We start from the raw sequence: 21,993 nt of genomic DNA, 5'->3' as shown, positions 1-21,993 counted from the left end.
TCTTTGACATACTGATTTCATTTCCTTTGGATATATACCCAGTAGTGGGATTGCTGGATCATATGCTAGACTGATTTTTAATTAATTAATTTTTTATTTTTTGAGACAGAATCTGGCTCTGTCACCCAGGATGGAGTGCAGGGATACAATCTTGGCTCACTGCAGCCTCCGCCTCCCAGGTTCAAGCAATTCTCCTGCCTCAGCCTCCCAAGTACCTGGGATTACAGGTGCATACCACCATGCCTGGCTTTTTTTTTTTTTTTTTTTTTTTTTGTATTTTTAGTAGACACAGGGTTTCACCATGCTGGTCATGCTGATCTCGAACTCCTGACCTCATGTGATCCATCTGCCCGGCCTCCCAAAGTGCTGGGATTACAGGTGTTAGCCACTGTGTCTGGCCCGATTTTTAATTTTTTAAGACAACCTTCATAGTGTTTTACATAGTAGCTATGCTAATTTATATTTTCACCAGCAGCGTGTAAAGGTTCTCCTTCTCTACATCCTTGTCAACACTTATCTTTCAATTTGATAGTTGCCATTCTGATTAGAGTGAGGTGATATACTCTCTATCTATATATTTATGTGTATTTTTTTTTAATTTCTAAAAAATCTTAAGACTAATACTGGATGATAAGTTTTCCATTTATATCTAAGACCATAATAAATCAGAAATAACAGCTAAAAATAAAATAGAGTAATCCTACATTAACGATTCTTTGTAAAGAAAAGAGGAGCCACCACTCCAAGAATCTTTGCAGGGATGAGGACTTAGGTAGGATTGAGACTGCATAGTTTAAAAAAGTAGGTTCTGTATACTTAATATTGTTGTAATACAAACTACAAAAGCAAAAAAATAAAAATTAACAAAATCTTATTGTTGAGAATACTCAGAAAATGATTGAGAAAATATGATAAGGAATGTGGTTTAAAAAGAGATAAACCATTTTATAGGATCTATAGTTTTTTAGAACACTACTGATATTTCTAATCTTTGTATGATAAAATGTGTAAGTGGGCAGTTACCTTTTAATATATTCCTGAACTATTAGAAATTAAGCAAAGTTTACCAATCGTAATTGTGTCTCTTCTTTTAAATGCTTTCTTGCTTCACTTAGTGCTTGCCCTTCTGCAGTTCTGTCTTGCTTGGGACCCTCGAAAAGATAAATAACATTGTACATATTTAAGGATTTGATCTATACAGAATTAATAGACACTAACACTGCTACTTAGTAAGAAAAAAAGATCATACTGAAGCAGGTATAATAATGAACAAACACAACAAAGAAATTGAAGAAGTCTAGTATATTTTTAAAGGTTAAGCTGAATTGGGGGTTTCCTGACACTTTATTTAAAATCCTAAAATAGGTTACCAAACCAGACGGTAGAAGTTTTAAAAATTAGCCTCTAAAAACAACATAGTATTCATTTCAAAATAAGAGTTGGGTTATAGGTTTTTCTTTTTTCTTTTTTGAGATGGAGTCTCACTCTGTCGCCCAGGCTGGAGTGCAGAGGCTCAATCTTTGCTCACTGCAACCTCCACCTCCTGGGTTCAAGTGATTCTCCTGTCTCAGCTTCCCGAGTAGCTGGGATTACAGGCGTGTGCCACCACGCCTGGCTAATTTTTGTATTTTTGGTAGAGACGAGGTTTCACTATGTTGGCCAGGCTGGTCTCAAACTCCCGACCTCAAGTGATCTGCCCTCCTTGGCCTCCCAAAGTGCTGGGATTACAGGCGTGAGCCACTGCACCCAGCCCAGGGGCTATAGGTTTAAATGTTAATACATTCAGAGAATTCACAACTCATATCTTCAACTATCCAGCAAGATCACAGATAAAAACAAGCAGATCATAAAAAAATTATTCTGAGCAGTCATGAAGTCCACGCATTAAAGTCAATCACTTTACTCATGGAAAACTGCTTTTGTCCCCTCGCAGAGCCTAGTAACTCTTTGAGAACAATTTTAATAACTATGGATTTGAATTCCTAGGGACAGTAGATTAGAAGCATGAAGATAAAAGGAAGTAGAGAGATCATCCTAGAGATAACAACACTAAGCATCAATAAAAAGTAAGAGATGCTAGTGAATACAAAAAAGATAGGGGAAAAAACCATCCACAGAAATCGGGGAATATTTAAGTGTAGGTGTCAGAAGCTCTATCAATTTCAATAGCCTCCTAAAGTGGCACTATTATAATTTAGCAGAGAATTGTCAATGTTGGTAATTATGAACCTCAGTCATCATAAAGGGCTAAATGTATTAAATTATGTCCTTAATTAAGAAGGCTCGGAATTGTACAAAACATAAAGGTTTACAAAATTCTAATCAGACATGTATAAAAAGTTTGGTGCTTTAAGGAATTAAGTTATCTAGAAAATGACATGTATAAAAAGTTTGGTGCTTTAAGGAATTAAGTTATTTAGAAAATACATTTATATGGTAGCTCTTTCCCAGTGATATATAAATGAGGTGTCACTTCTTATAAAACAGTAACATGGTGTAAAAGTAATAGTATATTTAACATAACAAAATGTTAAATACTGTATGAATCATTAGTACATAAAAACAAGAAACGGAATTAGACTGTTTTGTGAAGTCTCTAAACAGATGTAGGTGGCTGTGAAGCCAAGAAGCATCTTGTAGGAAAAGGCACATAACCCTCCCACAACCTTCATCACACATGCATGGAGTCTAAATAAAAAGTGTACTTGATACAGGCCAGCTGATTAAAATAGTCCTTTAGAGACTCCCCTTTACCACTAACAAGTTGACATGCTCTCAATGAATATTTTATAAATCCAGTAAGATTAACCTTCCGATTGGATTCCAGTATGTAGGAACTTTCCTCTTTAACTCGTTCCATTTCTTCTTGTAAGGTAATGATCCTGTTGTTTGCAACTGCAAGCTGTGGATAAAATTTTAAAAATAATCCTTTATGTTTTTAAAATTAACATAGTATATGATAATTCACAATCTGCTAGGATGTAATTCTCGGGCTTGGATATTCTTAGAAAGCAAGCAAGCTATAACCCAATAAAAATGTTATTATAGGAACTCAAGAGAAATATTTTTCTTTCTTTCTTTTTCTGAGACAGGGCCTCGCTCTATTGCCCAGCCTGGAGTGCAGTGGCATGATCTCGGGTCACTGTAACCTCTGCCTCCTGGGTTCAAGTGATTCTCATGCCTTAGCCTCCCAAGTAGCTGGGACTACAGGCATGTACCACCATGCCCAGCCAATTTTTGTATTTTTAGTAGAGACAAGGTTTCACCATGTTGGCCAGGCTGGTGTTGAACTTCTGGCTTCAAGAGATCTGCCCACCTCGGCCTCCCAAATGCTAGGATTATAGACGTGAGCCACTGAACCTTAAGATGATCTCAAGGGTGTTCTTATAGATATACACATATTTAGTAAGGAAAAAAACATTTATTAAGAATGTCTATTTCTAAAATGTTTAATAAAGGGGTCCTGTCACACCATGGAACCCATGTGACAAACCTTCTATAAGATCTTTTATAGATGATTTCTTAAAAGATTAAAGACAAGAACTCCAAAGTTCTCATGCTAAAAGTCCCATTAAGCATTGAGGAGAGTTTTCATTTCAACACCTAAAAAGATCAGGTAATGTTATTAGCAGTAAACTGCTATGGGGAACATTTATATCTCTTTCTTAGAAGGAAAAAGTAAGGTGGAAACACTTTTTCCTTCTCTGCATCTACTAAACTCCCAGAGAATGTGAAGGTGCCTGCAGGAGGCTGGGAGGAATAACCAAGCAGGCTCCTCTCAGCTAGGCTAGTCTCATTCTCAATTATTGTCTCCTCACTACCAATAGGTTCAGGCTCTGTTCAGTTCCTGTACTAACATGGTAAGCACAGAGAAGCTCACGCTTTCTGGGGGCAGGCCTGAAAACCCAGTTCTCTCTCAGATCCTGTGGCCTAAAAATGTACAAGAAACCAATTCTGGGAAAGTAGGTCTCCTCTCTAGATCCAAGTATGCCCTCAGGCAGGTTGTTCCAAAATCTTGATTTAAGAGAAACTATTGGGCAACCTGCTTATGGCTGCAGATCACAGGAGGTTTTCCAATTCAGCTTTACCAAAAATGAAGTAGACATTTATTTATCTATCCATCTATCTATTTATTTATTTATTTGAGACAGGGTCTCCCTCTGTTGCCCAGGTTGGAGTGTGGTGGCACAATCTTGGCTACTGCAGCGTTGGTCTCCTGGGCTCAAGCAATCCTCCCGCCTCAGCATCCCGAGTAGCTGGGACTACAGTGTGCACCACAACACCCGGCTAATTTTTTTGGTGTAGAGATGGGGTCTCACTATGTTTCCCAGGCTAACCTTGAACTCTTGGCCTTAAATGATCCTCCTGCCTTGGCTTCCAAAGGGCTGGGATTACAGGTGTGAGTCACCATGCACGGCCTGAAGTGGATATTTATATCTGCATCTGCTTAATTCTTCTCAGTCTGTCATTCAGATTCAACACCCAGGAGGGGAAAAGAGGGCTGCTATCTTTCTGACTGGCCTTTTTTTTTTTTTTTTGAGATGGGGTTTCGCCATGTTGCCCAGGCTGGTCTTGGAATCCTGGCCTCAAGCGATCCACCCACCTTGACGTCCCAAAGTGCTGGGATTACAGGCGCGAGCCACCGTGCCTGGCCTTACTGGCTCTCTCTCTTTTTTTTTTTTTTGAGACGGAGTCTCGCTCTGTCGCCCAGGCTGGAGTGCAGTGGCGCGATCTCGGCTCACTGCAAGCTCCGCCTCCCGGGTTCCCGCCATTCTCCTGGCTCAGCCTCCCGAGTAGCTGGGACTACAGGCGCCCACAACCGCGCCCGGCTAATTTTTTTTTTTTTTGTACTTTTAGTAGAGACGGGGTTTCACCGTGGTCTCGATCTCCTGACCTTGTGATCCGCCCGCCTCAGCCTCCCAAAGTGCTGGGATTACAGGCGTGAGCCACCGCGCCCGGCCTTACTGGCTCTCTTAAACCCAAAACGGAAATGGGAAAAGACATAACTAATCCCATCTGCTTTCTTACAGCATATTTTCTTTAAGAAAGTAAGTGTTGTTGGTAAAATAAATAAGTAAATGAATAAATAGTATTAATATAACTCTAAGGAAGGCAAGTCTTATGACTGAGAGAATAAAATTAACAACTATATTTATTGAGTGCTTATGATGTGTTAGGTGCTGTTCTAAGCCCTAATCATGTATTAAATCATTTCATTCACACAGCAATCTCACAAAATGTTATTATTGCTATTTCCATGTTACAAATAAGTAAATCAAGGAATAGAAGCTTAAGTAATTGGCCCAGGATTAGAAGACTAGCAAGTGGCTGGGTGCGGTGGCTCATGCCTGTAATCCCAGCAGTTTGGGAGGCCGAGGTGGGTGGATCACCGGAGGTCGGGAGCTCAAGACCAGCCTGGCCAACCTGGTGAAACCTGTTTCTACAAAAATACAAAAATTAGCCAGCTGTGGTGGTGCATGCCTGTGGTCCCGGCTACTCGGGAGGCTAAGGCAGGAGAATTGCTTGAACCAGGAGGCGGAGATTAAAGTGAGCCGAGATGGCGCTGCTGCACTCCAACCTGGGTGACATAGCAATACTCCATCTCAAAAAAAAAAAAAAACCAAAAAACCAAAAAACCAAAAAACCAAAACCAAAAAACAAAAACAAAACAAAAAACCCCCCAAAAACTAGCAAGTGCCAAAGCCAGGACATGAACCCAAGTAGCCTAACTTTACAGAGCATGCTTAATTGCTATGCTGTACAGATTCAACAAAGTAGCAACAGAATAACAGTAAAAAGTCTGCGCTGAACATTCCAAAAGTCTATATGATAAGATTCCAAGGACCATAAGCACAAATTACCCTTTCAAGATTTATAAAATTTAAAAATTTTTGTCCAGAAGTGAAGGCCACAGAGCTGAGTAATAAAAAAGGTATTTTAAAACTATAATAATGAAAATGTTCATTCTAAAGAGAAACCGATTAAAAGCATCTTCCTGACTAGTGCTTCAATTTGATTTTATTTAAACTAAATTCATCCCATGGGGTGTAAGGGCATCATTACAATTAGAAATAAAGAAAGTGGGCCAGGCGCAGTGGCTATGCCTATAATTCTGGCACTTTGGAAAGTCGAGGCAGGCGGGTGGCTTGCGCTCAGCAGTTCAGGACCAGCCTGGGCAACATGGCAAGACCCCCTCTCTACTAAAAATAGCCAGGTGTGGTGGTGCATGCCTGTGATCTCAGCTACTTGGGAGGCTGAAGGTGGGAGATCACTTGAGCCTGAGGGGCAGGGTTTGCAGTGAGCCATTGTGCCACTGCACTACAGCCTGGACAACAGAGTGAGACCCTATTTCAGAAAAAAAAAAAAAAAAGAAAAAGAAATAAAGAAGGTAAACTCTTTGCCATCTGGACAATGTTATTTAGTATTTTTCATAAAAACATATAATGCTATTTAAATAAAAAATATCTGTAGCTAAGGCTTTGGCAAGTTAAGGAAAAAAATCTTTTTATTAGAAGTAAAACATGAGGTTATTTTTCTGTTCTTATTTTAGGGACTTTTCTAAGGGTTTTCATATTCTTATCTGATCTTCAGAGTTAATTGTGAGGCTGAAAAGGAAGTATATTGTAAACACTCATTTTCCAGTGATGGAACTGAGTCCCTTGGAGGTCAAGTGACTGACTTACTCAGGAGCACATGAGTTACATAAGCATGATTTGTAGGCAGGGATTACAGATCTTCTGACCAGTACTCTTTACCTTACCTATGTAACTGTTCCAGGAAGAAAACAAGGACAAAGGGAGTGGGGAGTTTGCCAATTTGGAACATAAATCAATGTCTGGCACATAAAAATATTTGTCTAGCTCTTGCACATAAACAGTGTGTGAAATGTTCACTGAATGAATAAATGATGAATATGCTATATGCTAAACATTTAGTCTAAGCTAGCCCAGACAAAACATGCACACAAAAGAAACCAAGATACGCCATTAACCAGGCAACATGCCCCTACACAGTCTAATAGGGTAAATGAGATCCCGCAATAAGCCAACTGGCCATTCTAGTCAGAATAAGGAGTTATGGGCCGGGCGCGGTGGCTCACGCCTGTAATCCCAGCACTTTGGGAGGCTGAGGCGGGTGGATCACCTGAGGTCAGGAGTTCAAGACCAGCCTGACCAACATGGAGAAACCCCGTCTCTACTAGAAAAATACAAAATTAGCAGGGGTGGTGGCACATGCCTGTAATCCCAGCTACTCGGGAGGCTGAGGCAGGAAAATCGCTTGAACCCAGGAGACGCAGGTTGCGGTGAGCTAAGATCGTGCCATTGCATTCCAGCCTGGGCAACAAGAGCGAAACTCCGTCTCAAAAAAAAAAAAAAAAGAAAAGAAAAAAGGAGTTACGTACTATAGTTGATATTTTTTTTTTTTTTTTTTTTTTTTTTGAGAGGGAGTCTGGCGCTGTTGCCCAGGCTGGAGTGCAGTGGCCGGATCTCAGCTCACTGCAAGCTCCGCCTCCCGGGTTTGCGCCATTCTCCTGCCTCAGCCTCCCGAGTAGCTGGGACTACAGGCGCCCGCCACCTCGCCCGGCTAGTTTTTTTTTGTATTTTTTAGTGGAGACGGGGTTTCACTGTGTTAGCCAGGATGGTCTCGATCTCCTGACCTCGTGATCCGCCCGTCTCGGCCTCCCAAAGTGCTGGGATTACAGGCTTGAGCCACCGCGCCCGGCCTATAGTTGATATTCTTTGAAAAGTCAAGTTCTTTCTTTCCAAGGTTACATAAAAATTATTAGTTCTACTAATGCATATTAAATTCTATAAGTCAATCAAAGAATTTCCAAAACTTACCTCCTCTGTCAGTTTAGTGTTGGATTTTTCTAATGCATCTACTTTTGCCTGAAGGTTGTTTACGGTAGCACTATAAGGAGAAAAAAAAAGTATCACTTTTGAAAAACAGACAATACCCCATACCTTCCTTTTTAAACGCTTCACACTTATCCTTCACTGTCTAATGTTCACAATTTTAAATTTTATTTTATTATTACTTTTTTAGACGCAGTCTCGTCGTGTCGCCGAAACTGGAGCGCAGTGGTGCGAGATTACAGGCATGCACAACCAAATCCAGCTAATTTTTGTATTTTTTGGTGGAGATGGGGTTTCACCCTGTTGCCCAGGCAGGTCTCAAACTGCTGACCTCAAGTCACCCACCTGCCTTGGCCTCCCAGAGTGCTGGGATTACAGGCATGAGCCACTGCACCAGGCCTTAATGCTCACAAATCTTGACCTCTAAGCTTATAAAAGGCGTTATCAGCTTTAACTGCTGTATCTTTGGCATTTGAGTTTTAATTCAATAAGTATTTATTCAATGAAATAAAAGAGTTCATTCCCTACAGAGTAAACTTTAAGGTTTATCTACATATGATAATAACAGGCTATAAGAATTAAATGCTTACATGCACCAAACCGTCTTCTAAATTATGTTATTTGCGTTATTGCATTTATTCCTTTCAACAACCCTTTATGTTAGGTATTCTCATTTACAGATAAAGAAACTAAGGCATAGAAAGAGTAAATAATAGTGCCATTGTTTATATTTCATTGTGAACTGTAACCATGTCTTTGCTTGGCTAACATCTCCATAGTTCATTAAAGTCATTATATTAGTTCTTGGTCTCCAGAGAAAATGTACTTAAATTGTTTTGAATTTGCTAGGTGGAACCAAGACTACTTAAAACTTTACTGATAGTATAATCACAAGTTTTACTTAAATTAAAAATGTCTATTTTTCAAAAGAGAACTACAAACAAGATAATAATTAATGAATATATTATTCTTCAAAATTATTCAGTAGTCTTAACATAACAAGAACATCAAAGTACTTGAGAATACCAATAGCTTTTGGATAGCTCTCCTCAGGCGAGAGGAAACTGTTTTATGTTCCGGAGAGTTCTGAAAATACAGTGGTCCACTCTTATCTATAGTTTTGCTTTCTGTGGTTTCAGTTACCTGCACTCAGCTGTGGTTCAAAAATAGGTAAGAATAGTACAATAAGCTACTATTCTCCCTCTGGGACTTTCTTGGGCAAAGCTGGGCATGTATTTTTTTCTTACATGTAAATAAGGATTTTGATAGACTCATGTATAAACATTTTGTTTAAATCCCAGATAAGATATCCAAATCTGATTTGTGCTCTCTATGAAACAAACAATAGAGGGAAGTCTGAGTATATTCAAAAAACACACATAAATAAGGATTATCCAGTAAGGATTTTTATTTCTCCTAAGATTAAAAAAAAACAAAACCGTGAACATACATACAACACTGAATTGTCATAAGGACAGTGGCCCTTAGAAAATCTTTTGGAAATAATGATTTCTCAATGCACAAAATCTTGAAACTGGTATTTCTAATGCTTTCTTTCTCGTTCCTTCTCTTTCTTTAATCTTTGTTTTGTTTTGTTTTGAGACGGAGTCTTGCTCTGTCGCCCAGGCTGGAGTGCAGTGGCGCGATCTCGGCTTACTGCAAGCTCCGCCTCCCGGGTTCACGCCACTCTCCTGCTTCAGCCTCCTGAATAGCTGGGACTACAGGCGCCCGCCACCGCGCCCGGCTATCTTTTTGTTATTTTTAGTAGAGACGGGGTTTCACCATGTTAGCCAGGATGGTCTCGATCTCCTGACCTCGTGATCCACCCGCCTGGGCCTCCCAAAGTGCTGGAATTACAGGCGTGAGCCACCGCGCCCGGCCTCTTTAATTTTTAATTAAACTTTAATGTTTTATTCACTGTGCTCAGACATAGAATAGCCATAGTCATTTAAGGACAATAATAAATATAAATACAGAAAACTGAAGGGGGAAAAAACCCTGAGAAAACTAGGAAGAAGTTCAATGAAAAGGAAATAAAAGGATGTGTTGATTTTGAGGCAGACACTACATTCATATTACTTTTATTATAGTCTATTGTTAAAATTGTTTTATTTTATTATTGTTGCTAATCTCCTACTTTGCCTGATTTATAAATTAAACTTAAACATAGGTATATATGTATAGGAAAAAACATAGTATATACAGGGTTTGGTACTATCTGTGGTTTCAGATATCCTTTGGCAGTCTTAGAATGTATCCCCTGCACATAAGCGGGAACTACTGTACTTTGTGACTACTTGGTGAATTAACTGCAATAATGGCAAAGAAATTTAATTTATATATTAAATTAATGCTATTAATTCAATGTACAAATGAGAAATGCAGGGAAGCAAAGTATGTATCTTTTTTTTTTTTTTTTTTTCCAGGCAGGGTCTGGCTCTGTAACCCAAGCTGGGGTGTAATGGCAAGACCAGGGTTCACTGCAGCCTCAACTTCCCAGGCTCAAGTGATCCCCGCACCTCAGCCCCACAAGTAGCTGGGATTACAAGCGCACACCCAGCTAGTTTTATTGAATTTTTTAATAGAGACAAGGTCTTGTTATGTTACCCTAGCTCGTCTTGAACTTCTGAGCTCAAGCAATCCTCCCGCCTTGGCCTCCCAAAGTGTTGGGACTACAGGTTTTGAGCCACCACACCTGGATGATATTAATTTAAAGGTACTAATGTAATGGAGTGGTTTACACAAGATCAGCCCTGAAATATGCAGCTACATCTACTCAACTGAAAAAGCCACCCACTTCAACTGTATGTCACATATTTAAAAATTCTTAACTGAATGTATTTATGTATTTAATCACTAGAGTTATAATTATGTACATAATATTATATACTGTTATTTTATATTACATATAACATTATATACTGCCTTTCACTAAAGGTCACCAAAACTGTTAAATGCCATTTATTTATCCAGTGCCTAACTCAGTGTCTGGCAAGCAGGAATTCTACAAATATTTGTTGAACGTTGTCTGAATTTATCCTCACTGCTCATCATCTTACTCTTCCCTTCTCCTTCAACAATTCCCCAGTAAAGTAATACATTTATTCATTATTTACTTTAAATGTCTGTTCAGTTCTTCTACATAGTTCTTCTGGTCCAGAATTGCAGTAATCTGACCGTCTCTGGGGGAAGGGGAAGAAAACAGAAATAAACTAAATAACATAAGAAATACCAAGATCCCAAACCCACCTCACCCCATTTTTTCATAAAACATGAGAAAAAAATTGTGGCACAGATACACTGAACCATAAGACAGATTTGATGTAAAACCCTATTGACATATTAACAAGAGTCAGAAGTTTAAAAATGACAAAACCCCACACTAATAAAGCTCTTGTTGTAGCTTACAAACCTTAGTATTAATAATTTAGGTCACAGGTATGATGTTGCAATCTATTAGACGCATTTAAAGGATAAAAATTTTCTTGTTAATAGGTTTTTCAGCTTCAGTAGTAGTACTTAATAGTAACAATTTCCAATCGTCATAGGACTTGAATTAAGCTCACTCTGATGTAATATAGCTGTTCTCAAGGGCTAAATATTTGTCTGTAAGTGCTATTTAACATTTAAAGTGAATGGTTAAAAAGGCTTTCATAAAGATCAAATGTTTATTATATATATTTAATATTATATATATTATATATATTTAATATTTTATATATATTTAATATTTTATATATATTATATATATATGGATTTTTTGTTTTGTTTTGGTTTTTTAAAGACGGAGTCCCGTTCTGTCACCCAGGCTGGAGTGCAATGGTGTGATCTCGGCTCACTGCAACCTCCGCCTTCTGAGTTCAAGTGATTCTCCCGCCTCAGCCTCCCAAATAGCTGGGATTACAGGCACCTGCCATCATGCCTGGCTCATTTTCTTTTTTATATTATTGTAGAGATGGGGTTTCACCATGTTTCCTGGGCTGCTCTCAAACTCCTGATCTCAGGTGATCTGGCTGCCCTGGCCTCCGAAAGTGCTGGGATTACAGGCATGCGCCACCATACCCGGCCCAAATGTTTATTATTACATGAGAAAAAAAAACTGGATAAAGGAGGTTGGCAACTACAACCAACTAATTTATAGTGACAAAAGATAAACAGCCAGATTTTTCAGCTGACAGATAAAATTAAGGCCCCAAACTTATACAACTACCAAAAGAACAGTGAGACAATCTTAGCTCTGTGTCAAAAATCAAAAACATCAGACTAATTATGCTTTCAATGGCTACACTTATAAAGAGAATAGATGTGCTTCTGATCTCTAATTACTAAGTACCCTAATGAATATTTTTAAACTGTTTAACATAATTTTAGATTTACAGGAAGAGGTATAAAGGCAGTACAGAGTTCCCACGTACCTTCACTCAGTTTCTCCTAACGTCAACATTTTACATAACCTCACGGTGCATATTTCATATTGCCAATTTTAAGCAAACTGAGAATGCAACTCCTCTGGTCAAAATGACGTTTTTAAACCCTACTATAAGATATGGAGAATTGGAATCCTTTAGAAAATTTTTATTTTCTTTGCCCCTGAACCACATAGCAGGAAAATCATTAAACAAACAAACAAAAAAACCCTTTTAGGGTTTAGTGGTAGGCATAATAGTTAGATATTTCTGGCAAGACTTTATTAAAGCTATATGAGCAGAAATTCTTTCAGCAAGTCTGTTAAAACAGTATTGTTGTAAACTTTAAATACTACCAAAGGAAAAAAAAATACTACATCAGGAGAAAAGAAACCTAATTTTATTGGTACGTACCCTTCAGTACCTTTACTGCTGTTCCCGTCCTTGAGATACATTGAAAAATCTATAACTCCAACCTGCAGAGAGAATTTTCAGGTTTTAATATAAAATTAGATATTCTTTACAAGATATAACACAATATCTCCTTCTAGGCACTCAAAACAGTAATACAGTCTTGAAACTTATTAGGAATGTATGATTAAAAATTTACTGTTTTACTTTCAGTTTAATCAAGAATTAACAAGGGTGGGAAGTAAAGTATCAAGATTATGTCAATAAGACTAGAAGACCAGATCACAACTAAGATAGTCAATGGAATACTTAATATAAATAAGGTCTAAAGTTTCTTTCTCTTTTGCTTATTTCGGGTATTCCGCTACTGAATCCCTGTTCATTTTTAGAAATAACTTTTTAAAAATTAGCACATTTCCCCTGTAGAAGTTTCAGAAAATACAGCTAAACAAAAGGGGAAGTAATATTAAATCCCAACCACCATAGATGACCATTGCTAACATTTTGGTGTCTATTCCTCCAAACTTTCATTGATGTACACATCTTCATTTTTCAAGATTGCCATTTTATGATTTAGCTTCTTTCTTTTTAAAAATCCACGCCAAAGGCCAGGCACAGTGGCTCACGCCTGTAATCTCAGCACTTTGGGAGGCCGAGGCGGGTGAATCACCTGAGGTCAGGAGTTCGAGACCAGACTGACCAACATGGAGAAACCCTATCTCTACTAAAAATACAAAAATTAGCTGGGCATGGTGGCACACGCCTGTAATTCCAGCTACTCGGGAGGCTGAGGCAGGAGAATCGCTTGAACCCGGGAGGTGGAGGTTGTGGTGAGCCGAGATCTCGCCATTGCACTCCAGCCTGGGCAACAAGAGCGAAACTCCATCTAAAAAAAAAAAAATCCACACCAAGAAAATCGTACTTCCCTTTCTATTTTACCAGAATAAAACATAACAGAAGTTTGTGATAGAATTTCATACAGAAAGGGTGAGAAGTAATTAAAGTGAAAATATTATTTATTGGGCAATTAATGTATTCTAGGCCCTGTTCTAACTGCATTACATCAAGAAATCTGAAACAGCAAGAAACTAAGTAATTATAAAATATATTCAGCTAGAAAATGAGGAAGCCAGAATCCAAAACTAGACAGTTAGCTTCAGAGCCTTTACTCTTAACTACCATGCTTTAATGGCCTTTAGTACAGTTGGCTCTCCTTATCAGCAAGTCCTAAAACCCAGGGACACAGAGGGCTGACTTTAAGGTGCTTGAGCATTGTGAGTGTTGGTATTCACAGAGGTCCTGGAAACAATCTCCTTTGGATACTGAAGGACAACTGTCCAGTTGATCCCTGAACAACAGACTTTGAACTGTGCAAGTCCACTTATATACTATATATATACAATATAAAATATGTATTTATATTTATATTATTTTATTTTATTTTTGAGACAAAGTCTCACTCTGTCATCCAGGCAGAAAAAAATAAAGGTTTTCCTTCATCTCTGCCACTCCTGAGACAGCAAGACCAACCCCCTCCTCTTCCTCCTCGTCAACCTGGTTAGTGTGAAGGACCTTTATGATGATCTGGTTCCTTTATGATAATTCATTCATTTAAATGAATAGTAAATATATTTTCTCATCTTTATAATTTTCTTATAACATTTTCTTTTCGCTAGCTTACTTTATTGTAAGAATACAGCATATGAAATATATAATAGGCTGGGCACCATGGCTTATATGGGATGTTTCTACCATGTGGTGCCTTACTCTGGTGTTCAAGAGTGAACTGCATATATTTTAGTACACACACACACACACACACACACACACACACACCTCATTTTATTGCTCTTTGCTTCACAGATATTGCACTTTTTACAAATTGAAGGTTTGTGGCAACCCTGCGTCTAGCAAGTCTAGTAGTGCCATTTTTCCAACAGCATGTGCTTGCTTCATGTCTGGGTTTCACATTTTGGTAATTCCCACAGTACTTCAAACTCTTTCATTATTATTATATCTGTTGTGATAATCTGTAATCAGTGATCTTTGATGCTACTATCAACATTATTTTCGGGCTCCATGAACTACACCCATATAAGATGGCAAGCAATCCATAAATGTGTGTGTTCTGACTGCTCTACTTACTGGCCGTTCCCCCATCTCTCTCCCTTCTCCTTGGCCTCCCTATTCCCTAAGATACAACAATACCAAAATTAGGCCAGTTAATAACCCTGCAATGGCCACTAAGTGTTCAAGTGAAAGAAAGAATTGCACATTTCTTACTTTAAATCAAAAGCCAGAAAAAATAAAGCTCAGTGAAGAAGGCATGTTGGAAGCCAAGACAGGTCAAAAGGTAGGCTTTTTGGGCCAAACAGCCAGGTTGTGAAAGCAAAGGAACAGTTCTTGAAGGGAATTAAGTGCTACTCCAATGAACAAATGAATGACAAGAAAGCAAAACAGCCTGACTGCTGAAAGGAATAAAGTTTGAGTGGTCTGTATAGAAGATCAAACCAGCCACAATATTCCCTTAAGCCAACACCTAATTCAGAGCAAGGCCCTAATGCTCTTGAATTCTATGGAGATTGAGAAGTAAAAAAGCTGCAGAGGAAAAGCCTGAAGTTAGCAGTGACTGGTTTACGAAGTTTAAGGAAAGAAACTGTCTCCATAACATAAAGGTACAAGTTGAAGCAGCAAGCGTTGATGTAAATAATAGAAGCTGTAGTAAGTTATCCAGAATATCTAATTAAGATAATTGATGAAGGTGGATACACTTAACAACAGATTTTAGTTGTAGTCAAAACAGCCTTCTATTAGACAATGCCACCTAGGACTTTCATAGCTATAGATGAGAAGTCAATGCCTGGCTTCAAAGCTACAAAGGACAGACTGACTCTCTCGTTAGAGGCTAATGTAGCTGGTAACTTTAAGTTGAAGCCAGTGCTCATTTACCATTCTGAAAATTCTAGGGCCCTTAAGAATGATGCTAAATCTACTCTGCCTATGCTCTATAAGTGGAACAGCAGGCTGGACGTGGTGGCTCAGCCAGTAATCCCAGCACTTTTGGAAGCCAAGGCAGGGAGATCACTTGAGGCCACCAGTTTGAGATCAGCCTGGGCAACATGGCAAAACCCCGTCTCTACTATAAATACAAAAATTAGCCGGGTGTGGTGGTGCATGCCTGTAGTCCCAGCTACTCAGGAGAATGAGGCATGAGGATTGCTTGAGCCCAGAAAGTGGAGGTTGCAGTGAGCTGAGATGGTGCCACTGCATTCCAGCCTAGGTGACACATCAAGACTCTGTCTCAAAAAAACAAAAAACAAAAACCAAAAAAACAACGGGTACAGTAAAGACAGCACATCTGTTTACAGCATGGTTTACTAGAGTATTACATAAACTTAGTTGATAAAGCAGCAGCAAGATTTGAGAGGACTGATTCCAATTTTGAAAGAAATTCTACTGTAGGTAAAATGCTGTCAAACAGCATGGTATGCTACAGAGAAATCTTTTGTAAAGGAAGCCAATTAATGTGGCAAACTTCACTGTTGTCTTATTTTAATAAATTGCCACAGCCACCTCAACTTTCAGCAACCACCAAGCTCAGTCAGCAGCCATCAACACTGGGGTAAGACTCTCTCCCAGCAAAAAGATTACAACTCACTGAAGGCTCAGGTGATTGTTAGCATTTTTTAAGCAATAAAGTATTTTTAAGTTAAGGTATGTACACTATTTTTTACACATACACTATTACATACTTAATAATAGTGTAAACAAACTTTTTATTTAAAAAAATTTTTTAGAGTTTTATTTTGAGACAGGGTCTCACTGTCACCCAGGCTGGAGTGCGGTGGCACAATCATGGCTAACTATAGCCTCGACCTCCCAAGCTCAAGTGATCCTCCTGCCTCAGCCTCCCAAGTAGCCACCAGAACCAGCTAATTTTTTATTTTTTGTAGAAATGGGGTCTCACTATGTTGCCCAGGCTGGTGTCAAACTCCTGGGTTCAAGTGATACTCCCACCCCAAAGTGCAGGGATTACAGGTGTGAACCATCGCACCTGGTCTAGTATAAACAAACTTTTACATGTACTGGGAAACCAAAAAATGCATGTGACTTGCTTTATTATGATATTTGCTTTATTGTTGTGATCTGAAACCAAACCTGCAATATCTCGGGTTTGCCCGTGTTTGTGTGTGTATGTATGTGTATGTAAATATGTATGTGTGTGTGTATATATATGTTTAACAGAAAGTACAGCCAAGACAAGAATCTGAAAAACATTCGTAACGTATAAATGAGCCAAACTGGAAGGAAAAACAACCTATTTTTTTATATTCCCATCAAAATGGAAAGAAATCCTGTTCATGACACATACAGTATGGCCTAATTTGATTGCTATAACCTAATCAAATCCATTTCTGAGATACCAGAACTCAGAGTGACACGCATGGTAATGAGTCTCTTTCCCATACCTGAGAGTCCAAGTCTTCTCCTTTCATACAGAAATTGGCATCAATGACATTCAGACCCACCAACAGACCAGCAATTATGGCTCCTTCTTCTTCCATCATGAGGGCATTGGGTTCATAGAATTCACTGTAAGAGAAATCCACGGAATTCCTTATTGTAACAAAAGTCTCAAAAATCCAGTGACGTAATCATGAGACAAGGACAAAAACGCTTGCTTCATGGTTGATTATAGTCATCTACAAAAATAGTTAAAAAATTACAAAAAGAAAGGCTTTAATAAATATTTTATTTTTAGATAATAGGTGGATGTTGGCAAGTGGAACTGGAGAAAAATTTTTTTAAAAGAAAAAAGATAATAGGTGCATGAATAGATTCTTTAGATAATAGTCTCGCAGAAAGACATGTGATTGAACAGTGTTGTGGTTGAAGCAGGTATTCAGACTTTTCTGACATATTTGTACTTGTGATGTACCGTCACATGATTTTGCAATCTTTTATGCATCTTAAAGCATTTGTTTGGTAGCTCGGCGTGGTGGTTCGCATCTGTAATCCCAGCACTTGGGGAGGCCAAGGCGGGAGGACTGTTTGCGACCAGGACTTTGAGACCAGCTTGAGCAACATAGTAAGACCCCATCTCCACTAAAAACAAAAAAAAAATCTGAATGGATAAAAATTATTGGCTGGGCACAGTGGCTCACGCCTGTAATCCCAGCACTTTGGGAGGCCAAGGCAGGTAGATCACTTGAGGTCAGGAGTTCGAGACCAGCCTGGCCAACATGGTAAAACCCCATCTCTACTAAAAATACAAAAAATAGCTGGGTGTAGTGATGCATGCCTGTAATCCCAGCTACTCAGGGGGCTGAGGCAGGAGAATCACTTGAACACAGAAAGCGGAGGTTGCAGTACTCCAGCCTGGGTAACAGAACAAGACTGTGTCTCAAAAAAAAAAAAAAATTTCGTGAAGACCCATAGATAATTAAATACTGCTTATATGCACCTAAATTACTAATACACACACAAAGAAACCAGTTATGTAATTCATATGATTTAACTATTGAATTCCTTGGTATTTACCCAAATGAGTTAAAAACTTATGTTCACATAAAAACCTGCATACATGTGTTTATAGCAGTTTTACTCTTAATTGCCAAAATTTGGGAGCAACGAGCAACCAAGATGTTCTTCAGTAGATGAATGGACAATGGCATATGACTTAGCACTAAAAAAGGGAGCTATCGCTGGGCGCAGTGGCTCACGCTTGCAATCTCAGCACTTTGGGAGGCCGAGGCAGGCGGATCACCTGAGATCGGGAGTTCAAGACCAGCCTGACCAACATGGAGAAACCCTGTCTCTACTAAAAAAAAAAAAAAAAAATACAAAATTAGCTGGGCATGGTGGCACATGCCTGTAATCCCAGCTACTTGGGAGGCTGAGGCAGGACAATCGCTTGAACCTGGGAGGCGGAGGTTGTGGTGAGCCGAGATCGTGCCATTGCACTCCAGCCTGAGCAACAAGTGTAAAACTCTGTCTCAAAGAGAAAAAAAAAAAAAAAAGAAAGAAAGAAAACAGGGAGCTATCAAGCCACGGAGGTATTAAATGCATATTACTAAGTGAAAGGTGCCAGTCTGAAAAGGCCATATACTGTATGATTCCCACTACATGACATTGTGGAAAAGGCAAAACCATAGAGACAGTAAACCCCTGGAAACCACAGTACACTCGACAGTACGATCAGTGGTTATTAGGGGTTGTAGGACAGAGAGATGAATAGGCGGAGCACAGAGGATTTTTTAGGGCCGTGAAACTATTTTGTATGGTATTATAATGACATATGGATACATATCATTATACATCTGTCAAAATCCATAAAACATACAATACCAAGAGTAAACCTTAATGTAAACTATGAACTTTGGGAGATAATGATGCGTCGATGTAGGTTCATCAATTGTAACAAATGCACCACTCTTGTGGGATGTTGATAATGAGGGAGATTGTGCAGGGGAGAAGGGTATATATGAAAAATCTCTGTACCTTCTACTCAATATTGCTATAAATTTAAAACCACTCTAAAAAATAGTCTTTTAGATTTTTTTAAAAAACGAAACAGGCCGGGCGTGGTGGCTCACGCATGTAAACCCCACACTTTGGGAGGCTGAGGCAGGTGGATCACTTGAGGTCAGGAGTTCAAGACCACCCTGGCCAACGTGGTGAAACCCTGTCTCTACTAAAAATACAAAAATTATCCAGGCGTGGTGGTGCATGCCTGTAGTCCCATCTACTTGGGAGGCTGAGGCAGGAGAATCGATTGAAACTGGGAGGTAGAGGCTACAGTGAGCTGTGATTGCACCACTGCACTCTGACCTGGGCGACAGAGCGCGACTCACTTAAAACAAAACAAAACAGGCCGGGCGCGGTGGCTCAAGCCTGTAATCCCAGCACTTTGGGAGGCCGAGACGGGCGGATCACGAGGTCAGGAGATCGAGACCATCCTGACTAACACGGTGAAACCCCGTCTCTACTAAAAAATACAAAAAAACTAGCCGGGCGAGGTGGCAGGCGCCTGTAGTCCCAGCTACTTGGGAGGCTGAGGCAGGAGAATGGCGTGAACCCGGGAGGCGGAGCTTACAGTGAGCTGAGATCCGGCCACTGTACTCCAGCGTGGGCGACAGAGCGAGACTCCGTCTCAAAAAAAAAAAAAACAAAAAACAAAAAACAAAAAAACAAAACAAAACAAAACAAAAACCAAAAACCCAGTGACTTGAAGTATTCATTTTCAGTCAATTTGATATGATTGGAACAACACTGCAATCAATTTTGTTTTCTTTTTTTTTTTTAAAACGTTGTCTTGCTGTCGCCCAAGCTGGAGTGCAGTGGTGTGATCTCGGCTTACTGCAAGCTCTGCCCCTGGGGTTCACTCCATTCTCCTGCCTCAGTCTCTTGAGTAGCTGGGACTACAGGTGCCCACCACCACGCCCGGCTAATTTTTTATATTTTTAGTAGAGACGGGGTTTCACTGTATTAGCCAGGATGGTCTCGATCTCCTGACCTTGTGATCTGCCCGCCTTGGCCTCCCAGAGTGCTGGGATTACAGGCGTGAGGCACCGCGTCCGGCCAATCAATTTGTTTTCAACAAGTTACCTGGGACTACTAAAGGTCAACCTCAATCACTGTTAATAATCAATATAATTCACTGATATTAGTTCCTTATTTATTTTCTGATTCTCTCTAAAAGATATTAACAGGCTGGGCGCGGTGGCTCACGCCTGTAATGCCAGCACTTTGGGAGGCCAAGGTGGGTGGATCACGAGGTCAAGAGATCGAGACCATCCTGGCCAACATGGTGAAATCCCGTCTCTACTAAAAATACAGAAATTAGCTGGGCGTGGTGGTGTGCACCTGTAGTCCCAGCACTCGGGAGGCTGTGGCAGGAGAACAGCTTGAACCCGGGAGGTGGAGGTTGCAGTGAGTGGAGATCCCGCCACTGCACTCCAGCCTGGTGACAGAGCGAGATTCTGTCTCCAAAAAAAAAAAAAAAGATATTAACAAATGACAAAATAGCACAAAAACAGCACATGAATGAGCTGCAAATTTACCATTTCTCTCAAAAACTGATCACATGCTATATTTGTTCTTTGATAGCCTCTGAAAGAAACTGAGTAGAACTGGAATGAACAAGGTTCTTTGACAGTTTATTGTCCCAAAAGCCTCACCTTATGAATTGGTCAGAAGCGGAATATGGCCGAATTCCAACATTCACACATTTCCAAATCTCAGCTAACTAAATGTCAGTTCCATGAACTTTCACAAAAACACATCTGTGTAATCACTATCCTGATCAGGAAAGAGAACAGTACTGGAATCCTAGAAATCAGTTCTTTCTCTCTTCCAATCTCTACCCGCACTTCTCCAAGGTAACTATTATCCTGATTTCTATCACCATAGATTGATTTTACCTATTTTTGACCTTTATACAATGGAATCATATAATAAAGATGGATAAAATAAAATAATGCTGTTTTGCCTCTCCCAGTTGTATCTATGATCCATCTGGAAGATTTTGTGATATTTTATATATATATATTTTTTATAGACAGAGTCTCACTCTGTCACCCAGGCTGAAGAGCGGTGGAATGCTCTTGGCTCACTGCAGTTTCTGCTTCCTGGGTCCAAGCGATTCTCGTGCCTCAGCCACCCAAGTGGCTGGGATTACAGGTGTGCACCACCATGCCCGGCTAATTTTTATATTTTTTTAGTAGAGACAGGGTTTCGCCATATAGGACTCCTGGCCTCAAGTGGTCTGCCCACCTTGGCCTCCCAAAGTGCTGGGATTACAGGTGTGAACCACTGCACTCGTCCAATTTTGTGCTATATTTGAATTTAATGCTACATATCAAGTTCTTGTCTTATTGAGCCTGGGCACATGCTAAGGTGCCTTCTGTTTTCTGGAGGTAAGTCTTGGCCTGCCCTGGAAAAGACCAATATATACCACAGTGACAGACAGAACACACATAACATAAATCATCCATTTGGGAGTATGTGTGTGTGAGGTATGAGAGAAAGTATCAGTGAAGCTATTATGAATCAACTGTTTCTGATCCACAAAAATGGTGAACTTACATGGTTTGACTTTATACGATGTAGAACATACCAAGGAAAGAAGAAAGTTCAAGGTGTTCATACCTGAGAAGTTCTTTCTTATTGATCAAAGCTTTCATATATTCTGAAAGTTTCTTTTGCATTAATGCCAAACGAAGCCAGGCTCTTCCTCTACCTACTGGTGTCCTACAAAAACACAGAAATCAAACAACTAAAAACACAAGCAACAGAAGCAAAGGCTACAGCAGAATCAG

At 39.5% G+C, this 21,993-nt stretch overlaps 1 protein-coding gene across 26 annotated transcripts in view; it reads right to left on the bottom strand.

Moving 5' to 3' along the window:
- The window catches only part of RUFY3 (RUN and FYVE domain containing 3), a 105,810-nt gene that overhangs the window by 23,560 nt on the left and 60,257 nt on the right, over positions 1 to 21,993 (bottom strand). For all 26 annotated transcript variants that reach the window (XR_005239124.2, XR_012093353.1, XR_012093354.1 and 23 more), the window contains 7 exons: positions 21,824 to 21,925; positions 17,143 to 17,266; positions 12,677 to 12,738; positions 10,973 to 11,038; positions 7,842 to 7,911; positions 2,810 to 2,902; positions 1,068 to 1,151 (listed from right to left, as the gene is read on the bottom strand). Coding sequence is in view for 18 of the 26 variants with exons in the window: in XM_037994705.2 (XP_037850633.1) it covers positions 1,068 to 1,151; positions 2,810 to 2,902; positions 7,842 to 7,911; positions 10,973 to 11,038; positions 12,677 to 12,738; positions 17,143 to 17,266; positions 21,824 to 21,925 (601 nt within the window). In the remaining 8 variants the exon portion in view is untranslated. The remainder of the gene's footprint in view (positions 1 to 1,067; positions 1,152 to 2,809; positions 2,903 to 7,841; positions 7,912 to 10,972; positions 11,039 to 12,676; positions 12,739 to 17,142; positions 17,267 to 21,823; positions 21,926 to 21,993) is intronic.

Source organism: Chlorocebus sabaeus, chromosome 7, assembly GCF_047675955.1.
Source record: "Chlorocebus sabaeus isolate Y175 chromosome 7, mChlSab1.0.hap1, whole genome shotgun sequence".
NCBI lineage: Eukaryota > Metazoa > Chordata > Mammalia > Primates > Cercopithecidae > Chlorocebus > Chlorocebus sabaeus.
This window is presented reverse-complemented; position numbering and strand designations above follow the sequence as displayed.